General features: G+C 54.7%; 1 protein-coding gene across 1 annotated transcript; it reads right to left on the reverse strand.

Moving 5' to 3' along the window:
- Positions 1-2754: 2754 nt before the first annotated feature.
- On the reverse strand, positions 2755-16620 carry BESB_056920 (uncharacterized protein; the record flags this gene model as incomplete). The annotated part of the gene is made up of 26 exons (XM_029364127.1): positions 2755-2883; positions 3409-3482; positions 3969-4194; positions 4524-4649; positions 5117-5189; positions 5578-5624; positions 6020-6342; positions 6952-7063; positions 7508-7634; positions 8096-8293; positions 8747-8895; positions 9481-9645; positions 10093-10159; positions 10527-10810; positions 11225-11324; positions 11441-11643; positions 11928-12053; positions 12483-12572; positions 12853-13052; positions 13422-13502; positions 14146-14202; positions 14531-14635; positions 15196-15260; positions 15730-15803; positions 16184-16271; positions 16490-16620. The coding sequence occupies 26 exons, from the start codon at positions 16618-16620 to the stop codon at positions 2755-2757; spliced, it is 3420 nt and encodes a 1139-aa protein (XP_029220050.1).
- Between the last annotated feature and the right edge of the window lie 1575 nt (positions 16621-18195).

Raw genomic sequence — 18195 nt, forward strand, 5'->3', positions numbered from 1 at the left:
CGTGAGCGAGCCAGACAAAACCACGCGGGCGACAGAAGAATCGGCAAGAAAAACGGGGGCTGGCGAGAAGCGTGAAAGCAGGGAACCGGAGGAGTCGTGCGAGGCAAGTCACGCGTCAGGGAGCGACGCGCAAGAAACAGAGACAAAGACAGGGTAAAAATCGACAAAACAAGGCTTCCACACGTGCAGAGCGAAAAGTATTCATAAAACGGTGCTAGGGAACGAGGAGGGCGGCACACACGTCTGCTACAAAAAGGATGAAGTAGGTGGAAAGTCTTTGCCGAGCCAGACAACCCGCGAAGGAAAGCGAAGCGCAGAGACAAGAAACCCGGTAGCCGCCAACATCGTTGTCGCGTGTAGAGAGGGAGTGAAGCCAGCAAAGGCTAAATCCGTTGACTAAAAAAAGGCATGCAGACAGACTAGAGAGTGTGTAAGCTTGTTAACGCCGCGTGGGGGCAGCCGCAGGGCTTCGCAGCTCAACTTTGGATCGAAAGGGCAGCGGAAAACACGAAAAAAGTAAAGAGTGAAGAACAGACACCTCCTCGCTGGAGAGAACGAAGCGAGGCCTGCAGTCAAGAAAGTGATTCAGGTACAAACCGCCAGACTCACGCGTGCTGCCTAGAGGCTGGAAGGAGACGAGACCCAGAAGCCCGGTCGCCGAAAAAAACCGCTCGGACGCAGTGAACTCCGAAGAGAAGCACAAAATCGAGATGCGGAGAACAACACCCGTCAGGGAACGGCGAAAATAGCAGCCGTGATGCAAACAAGCATGTGCGAGACGTCGCAAACGCCATTCGGCTGTCCGTAGGCGGACTTAATAATGAGAGAGCGAGCCATCCCTCCAAGGGACTTTGTGCACGAGTATTGACGTATTGTCCGTTTGCTCGACGACAGCTTCGTCCAGTCTTCCTCCAGACGCAGAGGCTCAAGAAGGATACGAGAAACAGGGCCTTGGCTGGTGTCTCGCACGACCAGCGTGCTGAACGGATTGACACAACGACAGAGAGCAGAACAGCAACGAGACTTGGGCAGTCCCTGCGGACATACGCGCGTGTCTCTGGTGTGGTGAGAACACGCTAAAGAAGAAGAACGTATTTTCGTGAGGAACTCTTCAAATTCGCTCAGGGGAGGTTCTCAGTGTCGCGAAATCGCCCCGAGTATACATGCAGCGCGAGTGTGTCTGGCTGAAGGGGGACGGAGGTCCGTGACGATGCCGACAGCCGACAGAGAAAACGCAGAAGGGGAAGGAAGGAGTAAAAAAATTCGACAAGCTCGCGTCAATTTTGTTGCAGGAAGAGCCACCGACGGAAGTCGAGAGACTCTCGCTCGGCGGCGCCATGAGAAAAGCTCGTCTTTGCCAGCGAGCGAGAGTAAGACACCGACGACTGGAGGGCGAGCTGCGAAAAGAAGCCCTGCCGACATGGCGCGGGGGGTTCCCGAAACCAAGGCAAAGTCGAGCACGACTTCCCCGCCCCGAGCCAAGCCAAACGGCCGATGCAAGTTGCTTGAGAGATCTTCTGATTGGGGAGAGGAAGTAATCGCGAACTGGAATTTCGAGCTCTTCGGGTCCTGACCCCCGCGAGGTCTTCCAACAAGACACGTGGAGTTCCGTCAGACCACGGCGGACGAGCCACGGCGCTACACACGAGCCTTCGCGGCAACGAAGACAAAAGGAAAAGGCTTCGACTTGGTCGAATGACAGGGGAGACACCTTGAGTGCAATTCCTAGCGCCTGTCTTGAGCACCTCGGGACTCGACGTATTCATACATTCACTGTGTGATGCCTGTGCCGCTACGCTTAGCGCCTGCTTCTACATCTATTTAGACATTCTCTCTTCTCCCTCACGTATATATGATTATACAGTAGCTTGTTCAACCTCATATGTGAACCCAACAGTATATTCCCATCTGCAGGCTCCTGCTATTCCTCAGGTCTGCTTCTTCTGCCCGCTGCTGGGTCCCTCTCAAGAGGCACGTCGCTATCCACCCACACTAGCCAGCATAAGACCGAGCTTCTCAGCTGCCCGTGTACGCAGTCTGTCTCTTGCTGCGCTAACCCGACAAAGTCGAGCCTGGGGAGTTCTGACCCTCTGTGGCTTAAAAGGATGCTGAGAGGCACCATAGTTCCAGTTTCGGAGGCTCGAAACACGAAAACGCGTAAAAAATACTTTTGAGCCTCGAGAAAGAGTCCGCCGCCTGAGAGAGTCTGTCTTCGGGTGTCATGCTTTAGGTTCGATCGACACGTAAACCGTTCGCGCGGATAAATCTCGCACAGTTTTTAGCATTTTCTCGCAACACTCTGTTTGATGCATTTGCAAAACTGGGGGCAAGGCTCGGAAGCGAAGGCAAGAGGCAAACGAGCGTGTTGCCACGGCGCCTTCACGCGATTTGCGCCCAACGCGCTACACTCTAAACCCTAGGGATGCGCGAGGAGCATCTCACAGGCGACAAAAAAAGCCGATCGCCGCTCTGTTCGGAATCCTGGTTATCGAAACCCTGTGGTGCATGCATGGAAGCCACACGATGCCTCCGTCTCGGCGTGGCAGCCGGCAATGCGACGCGAGTCGCCTGGGCGAATCAAGCCCATCTCACGACTCGGGGTCTTAGCCCAGAGCAAACACAAACGGACTCCGACGCCCAGAGCGCTCGCAAGCCAGAGAGGAAAGAAAACGCTAAACAGACTCAGAGGCGAATCTGCTCCGCGCGGCGGAGACCGACGGGGTCCCGCAGGCGACTAAAAATGGTAACCGAGGACTACACAAAGAGCGAGAACAGCGCGTTTTCGCCGACAAAGAAGTGAAGAACGCGACGTGCAGTCGTCAGCTTGGTATTTTCCATGTGCTCCCAGCTCTCCACGACGCACTCGCTTTGAATGTTCAGAGCCTGCAGCGCAGGCGCCAGAAAGAAAGAGAGACATAGCCACACGATACGGGGCAAATGGATCTCTACGCCGCGTAAAAGAAACAATAATCGCGAAAACGTAACGCCTGATGAAGCTTGGAGTTCAGAGCCGCGTCGTACAACTCTCGGATTAAGACGGCAGTAAGCTCCATGTCTGCACGCTTCCAATACTGCCTCGACTTGCTTTTCGTCTCCCGCGCTCCGGCGGCGCAATTCTCTTAGCCTCCGCCTACATCTTTTCGGATATACTACACATAGAGTCGCCTTACTGAAGCCGCAGCTAACATGTGGACGTTTGGATGGAGTCATTTCATTGCTAAACTGGAAAAGAAAGAAAATGATACGAGCCACGCGCAGCCACGGCTAGTAAGAAGTGCCGGTCAGGAAGTGACTGCTGCAGCGCCTGCCGATACCCGAAAAAGCGCACGTTTGGGTATCCATGCAGATCGACAAATTGAACTTTCTGTTCCGCGGAAGCATGTCCGCTTTTTCGCTGAAGGCGCGTACCTTGCTCTTCTCCCAGAACCGCCGCATGACGCGCCGCTGCTCGTTGATGAAATAAGCCTTCTCACGCATATCTCCTGCGAGGAAGAAATCGAAGCGAGAAGCGAATTCCATTCCATGGGCAAGCAGCGAGCACACGTATACATATCCCACACACCGAGGCCAACCTGTCAAGGCCGAGACGCGCATACGCAATCAGAACTTAAACCCTAAACTGGACTTGTGGCTATCTGAAGCCGAAGGAAGACTCATCGTTTCACGCATGCATACCCTACAATATATATAAAAAGATATATGACTGAGCCACGGGCACTTTCATATTCAGTTTTCCTGCCGAGTGCGGGCGCGTTGTGTGACATCGCGAAATACGAGTTGATATGAATGTGCCCTCGCAGAGACACCTCTTCGTTCAAACCTCGATCGCGTAGAGCCCTGCGCACACGCGTCTCACTACATGGCTCGAATCATCGCGCTGAAGAGGCGCAGCCAGAGTCCGGCGCGCCTCGCAGAACCCTGAACGCGACCGGGGGACGGAGTATTCTCCCTTTTGCTCGCTTCCTAACCTGCTTGGACCTGCGCGTGGACGAGCTGGTTGAGGAGCATCGCGGCTTTGCAGATGCTGCTGGCGTCCTTGGCGAGCTCGAAGTCGGTTTTGGCGTCGAGGATCTGCTCCAGGTAAAGCACTCGGTCTACCGCCGCGATCGCCCGCCTGCGCCCGGAGGCATGATCGAGGAAAAGAACGAACTGAACAATCTTCCCGAAGTCCATCGGATCTAGGTCCACGCCCCTCTGCAGGCAGCAACCCCAGAGGCACACCTGGATCGACAGATCGGCTGCTTCACCACGCTGAACAATCGACCCGACGCGGCCTCAGGAGACCGGGCGGCGTCGGGAGGCTCAACAGAGCAATACGACAAGCCTGGACAGTGCGCTGAGGCGATGACGACTGCATGCCCGCTCTCGTGGGAGTTCCAGGCCACGCCAAAAGCCGCGAACAGAGATATGCAGGCGCGCAAAGCCCGCAGCGAGCGAACAACTATCGTAGGCAGGCCTCCGCGTCTGCACTACGAGTGATATTTGGGTAATGTGCAGTTTGATTTTCGTCGTCCGCGGAGTACCTCGTAGTACAGGGTGGCATTGCCGGCGTCGTGCATGTCAAAGTCGAGAAACACGCCGTAGCCGAAGAGCACGTCTGGGTCTCGTGGGAACAGCTCGACCGCCTTCTCCTGGAGCAGCCGACTCATCTGGAGAGAAAACGCAGGACTAGGGTCATGTGTCAAATCTCAAGCTCGCGGAGGCGCCACATATACGCAGAGAAGCAACACGGATGCTGTCTGCGAAGGACGGGGAATTCCTGAGGGAGGTTACGAACGATAAGGAAGACACTCTAAAGACCGCATGCACGAATGAGTCCTGGAATGCAGACGAAATCTCTGTATTATGCGATAGCAACGAGGAGGCGCAGAGGAAAAGCCGCCGGAAAGGCATGCGGAAAAACTGCATGCAAACAAATATAGGTGTAGATACAGGGAGACGTACATATACATCCCCATAAAATAGATACGAATATATCTAGAATCCTTAAACAACTCTGACGGCAAAATGCTCGCGCGAGGAGCGACAATCTGTTTCCTTGACAGCGAAAGGCGGTGACGACGTGTCTCCGATCGCGAAAGGATGTGAGACCGAAACGTGCTTTGGCGTTGCTTACTTCTTGCAGGCCATACATGTCAAGCAGCTCTTGCGCAAATTCCTGAATGTCGCGCCCGCATCTGGTGTCGTCTCTGCAGAGAAGCGGAAGAAAGTTCGGCTGCATGTGAACAGCAGATTTGTGCCGCCTGCCGGCATTTCTATGCGCATCTATCAAGATGCTGAAGAGAGCAATTCTGCGATTTTGCAGAAGCTCCAACCACACATCGGGGTCATGAACGGTAAGGTCCGGTACAGCGTCATTGACAACAACACCCATGCATAACTGTCACAAATACGGTTTTCGCGTTTAATTTCAAGCACCTCCCGAAGTCGCACCCGCCCTCGCGTCTCCATATGCACCCTCTCGAACGCCTGATTCGTCATCCTATCTCTCTGGAAAGCTGCACATCGCAGCTCGCATCCGCCACGGCGGCAGCAAAGCAGAAAAAATGGGGGAAGACGCAGACTGCATGCACCTACTTGACGCAGTGTTTCAGCCACGGATTGAAGGTGTCTAGCTTCGCAACCTGCAGAAAAGGCAAAAAACAGCAGAGGAACCACAGCAGACCACATAGGGAAGGCAATCCCGACAGACAGCCGCCTCCCTCCCCCCCCCCCCCTCCTCCCCTGCTTCCCCCTTCCCCCTCACCCCCAATAACGACATTGCCTGGAAAGCATGAAACACAGACTGAACGCTTGCGGGACGAAGACGTAGGGTACTAGTGCTAAACCCCTACGTGATGAGCGGAATGAGAAAGACACAGGCAATCCGGATTCACACAAGCATGGCGAGAGGCGGTCCGCTTGCCTAATACTCGGATTTCAGTGGCGACACGGTGAGAGTGAGAGAATCCAGGCTCAGGAAACGCAGTTTCTTCTAATGCGTACACACAAAGAGGCGGCGCCGCCTGAGTGCACCTGCCTTGTGTTTCCAGTCGAACGAGAGGTACGACTCGTTTTTCTTCTGCAAGTCGACTTGCCGCAGCATCCCCTTCAGGCGCCGCGCCTCTTCTCGCCGCGCGTCCTTGCTTGCGAGCGCCTGCTCCCCGGCCCGCTCGTCTTTTGTGCCCTTCACCTTGAGCAGGGCGTACGTGCCAGATCGGTAGACAAGTTCGAAGGCAGAGGACTCGAGTTGGACTTTGAAGCAGAAACGCGCAAAGGGGTTCACGGCCGGAGGGCAGCGAAAGGCCTTCTCCTCAACCATGTCCGCGACGCTGAACACGCTGATTCTGTTCTCGCTCGCCTCTGAAAAGAGAAAAACGCAACGCATCGCAGGGTCAGAATGCTAACCGCCTGCGCGAGGAATCGAGGGTTGGACAGACACCTCTGCAGAGAGAGACGGCGCGTTGCCCTGCGTGCTGCCAAAGGTAGAAACGGCAACCTGAAGCAAGCGCCAGAGACTGAGATGGCTTAACTCAGGATTCAGGAGACCGCTAACCTCAGAGAGTCAACACGCAAACTATCAGAAACCCAGGAACACGGTTGTAGTCGTCACATGCGGAATCACTTCAGTTGTAAGCTCGCAAGTCATGCAAACACGTCCGCCGCTCATGAGAGTCAGGGCGGTGACCGCGGGTCGACGCAAACAGGCGAGCGATCTGCAAATCAAGCTGAAGTATACGCAGCCATGCTTCAACATTTTGAGATTGCTGCTTCTGGCACCATTGCATTGTGCGACGTTGCGGCACACCAAACAGCCGCCCTAGTTATCCGGCGACGAGGCCAGCGCTGGCTAGCGCACACGAAGGCTCCGCCGACGCATGCGACAGTGCGTTCATTTCCCTTCCTATCTAATCCACAGGAGACGCCTTTTTGCTGTCTATTGCCTCTCGGGTTTTTTTCGAGTAGACCTACGTGCACAGCGGAAGTTGCTGATGAGAAGGTAATCTGCAGCGAAGACTCGGTGCGCCATCGTCGCGTAGAGGTCCTCGGGCGGGCAGGCAGAGGCGCCGTAGAGAAATTGAACCTGCACGAAAAAGTGGGAAGGCGACAAAGTGGCGCATGAAATGAGGTGAAAACAACAGGGCCTAGTGCGCCACCAAGGAGGCAACAGCCGGGCAACCTGCAGGCGACGTGAAATGACGAGGAAGCCGCAGGAGAAAGAGACGACCAGCCGCCTCAGTCCTCAGGCAGAAAGCAGAGAACTCACGCATACAGCGCACATTTGCGGACTGGCGAACATAAAAAAAGGCAACAGCGGCGTCAACGATGTGCACGGTGCAAGGGAATTGGAACTGCCGCGATCTCGCAGACGACCCCGGCAGTGTAGAACTATCCACGTTATGACGTCGTTAGAACAAAAACCTAAACCCTAAACAGACAAGTGTGTGTCAGCACAGAGCTAGTGGAGATGTGAAGTTGCATCGTTACTTTTCAATTTTTCCGACTTTCAGAGGATTTTTCTTCTCACTCTGCGCCTCATCTCGACTTGCTCAAACTGAGGATGGATGATCAGGCGCGCGCTCGTCGCCGCCCGGAGAGTGGAGGAGGAAGGCATGTCACCGAGGATTGCCACATCCGCTGGAAGATTTTCTTGTCTGGCAAGAAAAAGAGGATACTCAAACGGGCGGTAAAACGGAGACAGTAACGCGTGAACCGCTTCGGGAGCTGCGATGCTAAGACACTAAAGAAAGAAAGCACGACGGCAAGCGAGAACTCGAAACACGCAATACGGAAACGAGGCCGTGAGAGACTCCAAGCATGCGACTTAGCAGGGGTGTAAAGAGCGCACGAAAGACGAGACGGAAGCGCAGAAGAAGCCCTCGAAGAGGCAATTTGCAGCATGGAGCTGGCCTGATCTTCCACGGGGATCAGTCCAGCTAGGCGTGACTCAGGGAGAAACCCTCCCTCCCTCGACCCCCCGTCCCCCAAATGGAGCAACAGTGAGACGCGCACGTCGTGCAAGGGCACGAGAGGGCGCCAACCTCCATTTCACCGCCTCCGCAGCAGCGCCACGAGGGTTGCGGGTTGCTGTGGGGAGTGTCTTCTGTCAGCCTACATCCATTTGACGAGCGAGAGTCGACTGGGCGTCGCTGCGTCCTCCGTCGTCGGCGCGACGCCGGTCATCTCCTCGACGGGGAGCTTGATATAGAATGGTACGAGCGAGCCCGCAGAAAAGAGCAAGAGGTGGACTACACCCCAGAAGCGCGAACGGCAGAGCCTACCGCCAGCGAGGCGGCTGGCTACCCTGGAGATCCTGAAGAAGCAGAAGCGCCGTCACAGCGCATGCCTTTTTGAGGGCGCGGAATGGCGCCGCCGTGCGCGACTCGCCGCGCCCCTGCCTCTCTCTCTTTCCTTCTCTCTCTCTGCGCAGCAACTCACGTAATATTGCGAAGCGGCCAGCCTCCAGCAGACCCACGCGGCTCTCTACGCTGCCCTGACCGAGACCTAGAAGCTGTCAGGCGGTTGGGGACCGACTGCGTTGATCGGCTAAAGGCTTCCTCTTGCCTCACGCAACGGCGCAGGCATACAGCCGACACGCGAGAGTCCGCCTGTTACGCGCTGCGCTCAGGCGTCCTGCGACTTGCCCTTCTCAGAGTGCCTCTCCGATCCGGCTCCCAGCTCACGTCTGCCTCCCTTCGGCGCCTGTTCACGCAGGTGGTCCTCTCCCTCCAACTCGAGTTCAGCGCTCAGCGTCTGCGTCTCTTACAGCGGGAGGTTGAAGCAACCGGCGAAGGCGCATGCGAGCGAACGCCAAATGGCCGGCGAGGCGACGGCCGCGGCAGCCACGCAGAGGAGCGGCAGGCACAGCACGCGGAGGCGAGCGATAAGAAGCATCAAGGCGAGGAACAACAGCGTCTGCGAGAGGCAAGCGACCCCAGATGCACACGCACAAAGAGCAACACAGTGCGTCTGGAGCTCAGAGACCACCCGGCCGCACATCCCACGAGCCCGAAAACCTGCGCGGTCGCGGATGTGTGGAAAGAGGCTGAACTAGCGAGTCAAAACCCGCACTCGCCACGGGTTTGGACTGACGCAAACGCCGAGCGAGAGTCCGCGAAAATGCGAGCGCGTCTCTCTCACGCAGCCGCGCCACACCTACCGCGCTGACCCACTCGACGGGAAAGAGAAGAGAGAGCAGCTCGGCAGCGTTCCATTGTTCTCCTTAAAAAAATATTGGATTCACCAAAATCGAAAGCAGCCAAGTGAAGAGGATCAGTGCACAGAGAGACCCTATCACTCAAGCGTCTTGGGTAGGGACACAGCCTCTGTTCGTTTGGTCTCCAACAGCATGCCGCCCGCGCGCCCAGGCAAGTGTTGCAGCCACACTGGCAACGCCGGCGGGAAGCAAAGGCGCCGGAAAACGACGCAGGAGACGTCTGAAGCGAAGAACGGCATTTAGCCTCTCACGCAACGGGGTAGAAGAGAAAAAACGCGACTCACCTGCACGGCGAGATAAAAGAGATCGGGTGTGAGGACGACACTGGAGACGAGCTGCTCTTCCAGGCGCTTGCGCTTCTTCTCCGCATCCTTCCGCTTCTTTGCGGCAAGCGTCGCAGCGTCTTCGTCCTCAGAGCTCGCTTCCGTCTCTTTCGCGGCCGCCGCAGTCTGCGTGCATACTCGAAACAAGCGAAGAATCACTTTTTCCAAGCGCCCAAGCGGGTCGCAGATGGCCCAAAGTGTCCCCAAGCACCCTTGCCACACATACAAAAATCCATACATATGCATATGCATTTATACGTATATGTGGCGGTTTCTCTGTACGTCATTTAACCGCCTATACGGTGAGGAAAGCGACGCCGACAGGCTCAAAATTCACGCTCAGAGATGTAGACTATGACGCGGCTTGGACGCAGAAAAGTCCAGAATACAGACAGTTTCTAGCACACATCTGGAAACGTGTCTGTTGCAGGCCGAGCAGTTAACGGGGTTAACTACCGAAAGATAGTCCACGGCACACAGCCGGGTACGCGTGGTCTCTGCTAACGCATGCATGCGAACCGCTATTCTACTTCTTCACTTTTTCTTGTGAAATACATTGAGAGGCCTACGCACCTTCCCGCGACGCCGGACGTCGCCGTCGCCCGCTATCTGAAACGCGCTCGAATTTGCTGCTTGTTCTCTGCGAAACAGAGAAAACAGAACGCAATTCCTCACAAAGAGGAGCCCAAAAAAGTTACATTCGGAGAGAGGCCCGCGGGCCTTGCGTCAACGCTGAAACTGCCATGGCCTGAAAGAAGGCGTACCCGCTGAGAAAAAGGAATCCGCCGGTGCAGCTCCGCACATACATCTATACATCCATGAACAGTCGCCCTGCCATTCAATAGTATAGCCTTATACCCTGTTTTCCATATGGATATGCGTATACACAAGTCACCTCTGCTACGTATTCGCGAATGCCACTATGCATGCAAAGGCTGCGAGAGCGGCAGAGGAGCCAGGAATCCCACGCCCAGGGAGATACATCCGATTGAATTCAAAGTCTTTACCTGCGACTGCGAGGCGAAGCAGAGTGGCAGAATTTCTTATCATGCTTCTTGTCTCCGGTGGGGTCCCCACAGACCCCTTTTCTATCGTTATCATCTATCGATTCATTCAGAGATTCCTCATTAAGACTCGCGTAGAGGCCGGGCGCGAGGCGGTGCACCCTGTGGAGGAAAAGAAGCTGCTCGGAGGCGAGAAGGAGAAAGACGAAGAGACCCGCGCCAGCGAAGACAAAGAGGCGGGAGGGCGCGATCAAGTTGAAAAAATACAGCGAAAAAAACTCGAATTCCTGAGTGTCAAAGCAACGCCACAGCGACCAAGAGCCGAGTCGGAGCGGCCGAGTGCTTTAGAAGAATAAAATCGATGCTAGGAAACCGCCAGACAGCACGCCCTAGCTTCAATGAACTAAGGCGGCTAGAGCCACAGCCGCACCCAGAAGAGTTCAAAAACAAATCACATTCACGAAGACCAGCAGAGGTCAGGAAAGGCCTACTCCTACATCCGACGTGCAAAGTCTCTACGCTGGCTGGGAGTACGTCTCCGCACGTTCGTAGACGGACACCGAAGTCGTCCGGAAAACACGTCGTTTGAGCACTGTCCGCCGGAGAGCGGAAAGCAAATGGGCTGAATCAGCGCTACTCCGGAGGCGAGCGAAAGCAGCCAAAATGCAAAGCACCCAGCGTCACCTTCACGCCTCTCTTACCGTCCCGCCCATGAGGTAAATTTGCGTGTCGAACGAACTGGGCGCCAAGCCGAGCTTGTACAGAAGCAGTTGGAAGACGTGCGAGTCATCTTTATCGAAGCTGTAGAGAACGAAACGCGCCAACACGTGACGCCAGCGTCCGGCCATCCTCTCACCCGGCGTCCTCGCAGACGTTCAAGCTGTCTGTGTTTGTCTCAGATGCTCGCGTGCACTCACCTGCGGAGCGAGGCGCGGATGAGAAAGCAGAGCCCGACAGCCACCAGCCCCCGAATGAAGTTCCTCGATAGGAGAGAAAGCGAAGCGAAGAAGCGCCGGGTCTTGCTGGCGGCCTCTGCTTGAGTGCGTCGTTCGCGGAAGGCCGAGGAGGCGTAGAGCACCGCCAGCACAGAGACCAGCGTGTGTGGAAGGAACGAGAGGAGCTGAAAAGCAGACAAAAGCCCGCCAGCATCCGATCAGGGAAGCCTGTGTATCTGCGGCTAGCGGCCGAATCCCAGCAAAGACGAAAAACAATCTGCACGAGTCTGAGAGCCAATGCCCAGCTACGCATCAATAGAGGCAGCGCCCACACTCCAATCGGAGCGGCAGATAAAAAGTGAGAAAAAAACGTGTACAAATGTGAACCGGACGCTACGTCGGAGTCCGGACACGTGCTCAGGGCTGCCGCGTGCAGCGGCGCTCAGGAAAATGATTATTTTAAAATTACCAAGTATCTTGGAACGAATTGCAGCAGCACATTCACGACGAACGCTCCTAAAAGGACGAGAAGCATGCGTCGGAGGAGGCGCTCGACTGGGAAGCCGATGAGAGCTACCGCAAACAGCGCCGCGACCTGAAAACCACCGCGCAGGCGAGGCATTCAAAACAGCGAACAAAACGCCTTCTCGAATGGCTCGGAGTCGAGTGGAACACTCGTCAGGAAACCCTGACGCGAGGCGAGCACCGAGCAAAAAATCTGCGAAAAGGACGTCTGTAGGGTTTAGTGGTTAGAGCGGCGGATTCAAACGCGAGTGCGTTTGTTGAAGAGGCTTACGGCGGGCGCGCAACGCAAAGACGAGAATGCAGTGCCTGGCGGCTGAGCTGAGCCTGACAAACACCATTTCGCTAGTTGCGAAGACTGCGCGCGAAGCGAGGCAGACAACACAGAAGCTGCTGAACAGAAAAGGCACGTCATTCTCCGCGTGAACTGAGCGAGGCAACTCAGAACCTCGCCGTCTACATGGGACGTAAAAAAAGACTGCGAGACACGGCAGCCTCTCACCTGCGTGGTGAGCGCGAAAACGCCGAACTGCCAGAAGAGAAGGAGCAAGAGCGTGGAGACAAACAGGACGACGAGGAGGTAGTTTTCCCGCTGGCGAAAAAAAGAAGATGCAACACACAAAAAACACGGGAGACAGATTACGCGCCCACACGCATGCGACACATATGACAATCAATACCAGAATGACTCCACCCGCAGAAACCCGCAGCGAAAGAAGATACACCATTCTGGTGCCTCACAGTGCGTAGGCCCGCAACGGCAGCTCATCGGCGCGGCGCTCCCTATTTCGCTTAGCTTCCGTTTTCCCTTGCAGCGTTCAGCTAGGCTCCTCTTCCTTTTTTCGCCGCGCCCCTTTGTCGCATCTCCATACCTTTCGCAAGGCAGCCGTGGCGGATGCCTGGCGGCGGCTGGCAGGCAACCAGGCGGAACCTTGGTCGTCTCCGCGCCGGCGCGCCTGCCATATCTTCAAACTTAGTCGCTGCCTCTGCGCATGCGCCTGGAGCAGCATGACGACGGCAGCGACGTTCATCCAGAGAAACGGCAACGCCCAGTTCTCCCTCAGCGGAACGGCTGCGAAGACGCGACGCCGGCAGGCGAAAAACGAGGAGTGACCAACAGCACGAGAATGCGAACGCGAGACAGCACAGACGCGCGTGAGCAACGGACGAAAATAAAGATTTTGGAGGGGAAACCTGAGAAAGGCCACGATAGCTGAAACTCAAGCCTAGAGTAGGAACCGGCGCGCGTCTCAGGCAGAGGAGACGACGAAGGGCGCCGCTCATGCGAGAAAACGACGCAGCCAACGCCGCATGAAGCACCCGACCGAGCGAGAAGGCAAGCATAGATAAGGGAAAAAAAGTGAAAAACCAGGCACATCCTCCGGAGGGGAGTCTACAAGGAGGTGAATAGATAAGCGGCGGCAGATACCTCTCGACTTACCTTGAACACGGACGATCAAGCGGTGAAAATAGTTCGCGAAAAAAAATCCGAAACAGGCGATGGCGCAGAACGCGCTGCCACCTGAAAGAAAAACGGAAGCACACTCAAAGCCCTGAATGCAAGAGACGAAGTAGGCAGCAAAAGCAAACAAAAAATAACGCGCACAGGAAAAGTGATGAAAAACGCAGCAGCTCAGAGATGCGATTAGCCGCCAGAAAGTGCGAGGCAATCGAAAACGCACAACACGATCTGAGGCGCACGGCGACCGGCGAAGTCAGACAGCGTATCCACTCCGATATAAAAAATATTGCGAAAGCACTCTGTACGATCACATGAGAACGGCATGGGTCATCGGCCTCCACAGGACAGCATCACGTGCCTCTGCGTTTAGCAGAGCTTGGCGCAGAGCGAGCATGCCTCAGCGCATGTCTCGAAAGCAGCAGCCGTGAGTGCAGCGAAGAGACAAGCTGACAGCCAGAAGGCAGGTCGGTGAATACATATATATATATATAAGTATAGAGATACATGCTTATACGTATATAAACATGTAGATTTAGATAAATTCGCGTTCAGCGAGGGCCACAGGGAAGGTCAGAAAGCATCCCGGAAAATATATGCATGTTCGTAGATATACATATATATGCATGCCGATATGTGCATTATCATCAGGCGCTGGAATAAAGAACTCTTCCATTCTTTACGGCGGGCGCTCCTGTAGGCATACCTGTTACAGCGGCGAGGCCCGCGAGCACGGCGACGCCGAAGGCTTGGAGGAGAAAAACTGAAAAGATCGACACAGCGAGGCAAAGAGACTGAAACGTAAGCCTACTCAGTCCCCAGAATGCGATATGAAGAAAGAGGAACCATATAAAAAGAAAACCACATATATATAAGCATCTGTCAACAGGTGTCAAATGCCGCTGCCGCCTCTGAGCATGCAAGAAGCAAGCCGCGAGGGAACGAAGATACCTGCGGAGAAGGGGGATCCACGGAATCATTCTCCATTCGCCAATAACTGCCCTTTTGAACGCAGAGGTGAATCCCGAGGCGCACAGATACAGGCACGTATTTGTACGCCGAATGCTTCATTCGCTTAGCTGTTTTCATACCGCATGCTGTATAGAAGTTAAAGGGCGTTCGCGCGATATACAAAGTCATCCCGCTGTCTCCGAGGAGTGCGCGGACGCCTCGATACAGCAACCCCGCGAGTAGCTCTGTAGGAAGAAACAAAAAACGCTGAAAGATGAGTCGCAGGAGAACAGCAATAGACCAGCGCAGGCGGGGAAGGAACCAGCAGCAAACGTGTGAAGCAGAGACGGAGATCGTTCTGAGGGCGTCAGCCCAGCAGAAAAAGGGAAACAAAATGCAAAAGCGACGCCTGTCCACCGACAGAGAGAGCACTGACACACAAACTGAACTCGATTCGCGCACAGAATGGAAGCGCGAGAGGCAACGCGTAAACTTGCAAACGAAGCGCGATTCCCGGTCTTGCATTACATCGTGTTGCAACAAATCGCAACACCAGATCTGCTTCACATCCACCGATATCCAGCCTGGCCATGCAGACCAAGTCACCCGCCATATCGCATGTCGCCTTGTAAACGTGTATGCACACACTTCTACATATAACATAATGCTAGCGCGCCTTCTTCTCGCGCATGCTACTCTATGTGGAGACATACTTAAATATATACATATATATATATATATATACATATATGGATACACGCATCCACAACCAGAAGCTGACCACGAACTGGCGCGTGAAGCGCACCTTGGTAGACGTTGAACCTGCGGAGGGCGTTGATAACGTCGGGGTGCTCGGATCTCTCATCATTTCTGAAAAAATGCAGACAAACGAAAGAAACGCACAGAGAGCTAATCAAATTAAGGCACTTCATCCGGAAAACGCTCGCCAGTTATGCATTCGCTCAGATATGCCTGTGTTCAGTCAGTCTGAATGTGCTGCTATAAATCTACAGACGTATACAGATCAACACACCCGTAAATACGGATGTAAGTAACGACATCCTCATCTCCAGCCCCCCAGCGCCAATCCAGTCAGTTACAATCCTCACCAAGTCCCCAACTAATTCGACACGCATTCGTGAATATGCCGACACACTTCAGAGCACCAGGTGCAGCTCGACGCATGCCCCGTACGTGTCTATGACGGCCGGTAGCTCAGGAACGGATGCACCACAGGCTGGGACCACCGAGCGCAAATCTTCGTCGAACCCAGCTTGGATATTTAAATCCCTTTTCTTATATTTCCAGGCGCCCAGCATCCTCCGCGCGGCGCACTCACAGCAGCACGCGCAGGCCTTCCGTCCACGTCGGCGCAGAGACGACATCGCCGAAGAAGGAGTAGTAGAAGGATCCCTGTGGAGCAGGGGGAGAGAAAAATAGGTTCATATCGTTGAGACTGTTGGAGATTCACGAGCCTAGAGGTGTGTGAAGCACACCCACACGCGAAAAGAGAATGCATGCATCTATTTGTTCATATATATATATATATATATATATATATATATATATATAAATATAAATATATATATGCCTGAATGCAGGCACTTCATCACCCACATTCTGCGTGTAGACAGCGAGCGTGTCATGTGTGTGGATGAGATCCCGACAGAAAAGACTGCATGGTGCTCTAGCTGTGAGACAGTTTCTCGGGGGTGGCGCATGCGTGTATTCTCAAAACAATAGCCAGTTACCATGTAGCGATAACGATACAGTGGCCTGCGTACGACGCATACCTCCGAGTATGCAGAGATTTGCTGCCTCTCATAGGGCCAAGAGAAGCTCAGGCGGTGGCGACGATAGAGGAAGAAGAGGAAAAGGAGTCTGCAAAGCAGCGAAGGACAAAGCAAATGCGTTCCCAGGGGCACAGAAAAAACATCGCGCTCTTTCGCACGCTGAGAGGCACATACACATATTAATATATATTCCGATATGTATATATGTAAATATATACACATATACACATATATATATATATGTATATGTCGTTAGAGGCGACTGTTTTGAGCTGCGGGAAGATCTACTGGAAACTCGTTTCTCACCCTATGGTCGTCATGCAGGCCGCGCTTGCCTTGGGGTTGAATGCGCGCGGCAAGCCGATGATGGTCAGGCTTTCCGCCTGTGTCTCGCGCCCTTCATTTCCCTCAACCGAGCGTTGCTTCTTTCTTTCCATCTCGCGCGCAGGTTAGAGAGGCCGGCTGTGAGCAGAGCGAAGGCGAGGCTCGAAAGATCCGCGCCAGAGGCCAAAGCGGAAAACGGTGCTTTCCGCTCTCGACCCGGCTGCAAGAAAGGAGGCTGACGGGCGCGCGCCGCAGAGAGAGACCTCGGCGCGCCCCTCGCAGGAAAATGCCAGAAAAAATCAGAAAACAGGTCTCTCGGCGACCTGTGCCGATGAGGCGAAGAGACAAGAGGCCGCAGACGAGACGGGAAAAGTAGAACGCGCGAAATCGGAAGAGAACGTGGAAGCGAAGGCAGCAGGGCAACGAAAGAGGACCCGGACAGACTCGCAGAATAAGCTGGCTTATAGGACAGGAGGAGGATAAACGAACGAGTAGGAAAGTGGAAGATGAGACAAGGATTTCCACACACTCCGCTAACAAACCAAGAAAACAGGCGAAACAATGCAGAAGGACGGGGAATCCTAGAAGCCGAAAGTGAGAACAAGCGACCGATTTTCTCTGAAGTCGCCGCTGCACTCGTTCTCAGTGCTTCCACTTTTTCTCTCAGCTGGTGCGTGGTCACCTGCTCAAGACGAGTCGATCTTGAGCGCGAGAGAGCGCAGAGCAGCTCTAGAGTGCCGATCAAACGGGAAGCGGAATGCGTTTTGTAGACAACTAGGAGAGTCTGCACACAGATGAGAAGTTCAAAAGAAAAAGAACTGCGCCAGAGGGGAGTTCCGCGGCGTAGATCCGCCGCAGGCCGCGACTAGCCGCGACGTACGTCTCGGGTCGAGCGCGAGACGACCAGATTTGTTTCGCTGCTTCTGCTGAACTTGCCCTGAGTGTTGAGCTGCGGCAAAGCAGATCATCCGATACAAAGCCAAAAAGTAAAAATCCGCCTTGTTGGGTGTGTGTGCGCGATCGGTGAGGCCTCACAGTTGATCGTTGCATGCACAAAGCAGCATGCGAGATCGCACAGGGCACTCCAGAGTCTCCACTCGAGTCTCCCTTTGCGTTTTTTCCAACATCTGCCGAGCTACAGGGATTAGAAACGGCTGCGTCGAGTGCGCTGGAAGCCAGAAATGATCTTGTCGCTTCACCTAGACACGTGTCACCTCTCAGGCCCGTCCGCCGGGCGTGAGGCCAGGAGGCGCTATGTCCCTTTTTTCTGTGCAGAAGCAGAGTCTAACACTCGGTACGTCATGTTGCGCGACGCGCCTCTCTCAGGATGAGCAGTGTTTTCTCTTCTTCGATGGGTTATTCTTTCCTTGCTTTCGCGTCGGTCTCTTTTGAAGGTGTCTGACCACCTTCCTGTCCTATACACTCTAGTGTATCTCGATCCGTCCTCTGCTCTGTCCTTCCCAATTCGCCATCGTCCACGCTCTGCGTTCCACTCTTTGTTCCGCGCTCCGTTTACGTCTGATCCTTTTCGTGCGCCTCTACAGCTTTTTCCATTCCGCTCCCTTCGCCGCCATCCTTTCGCCTCCGTCGACTGTCTCCCTACCCCGAGGCGCGAGCTCGCTTTCTCTGCGCCCGCGGCGCGAAAGCACTTTCGGCGCTTCCCGCCAACAGCGCAACAACTCGCTGCT

Source organism: Besnoitia besnoiti, chromosome IV (assembly GCF_002563875.1).
Source record: "Besnoitia besnoiti strain Bb-Ger1 chromosome IV, whole genome shotgun sequence".
NCBI classification, from domain to species: domain Eukaryota; phylum Apicomplexa; class Conoidasida; order Eucoccidiorida; family Sarcocystidae; genus Besnoitia; species Besnoitia besnoiti.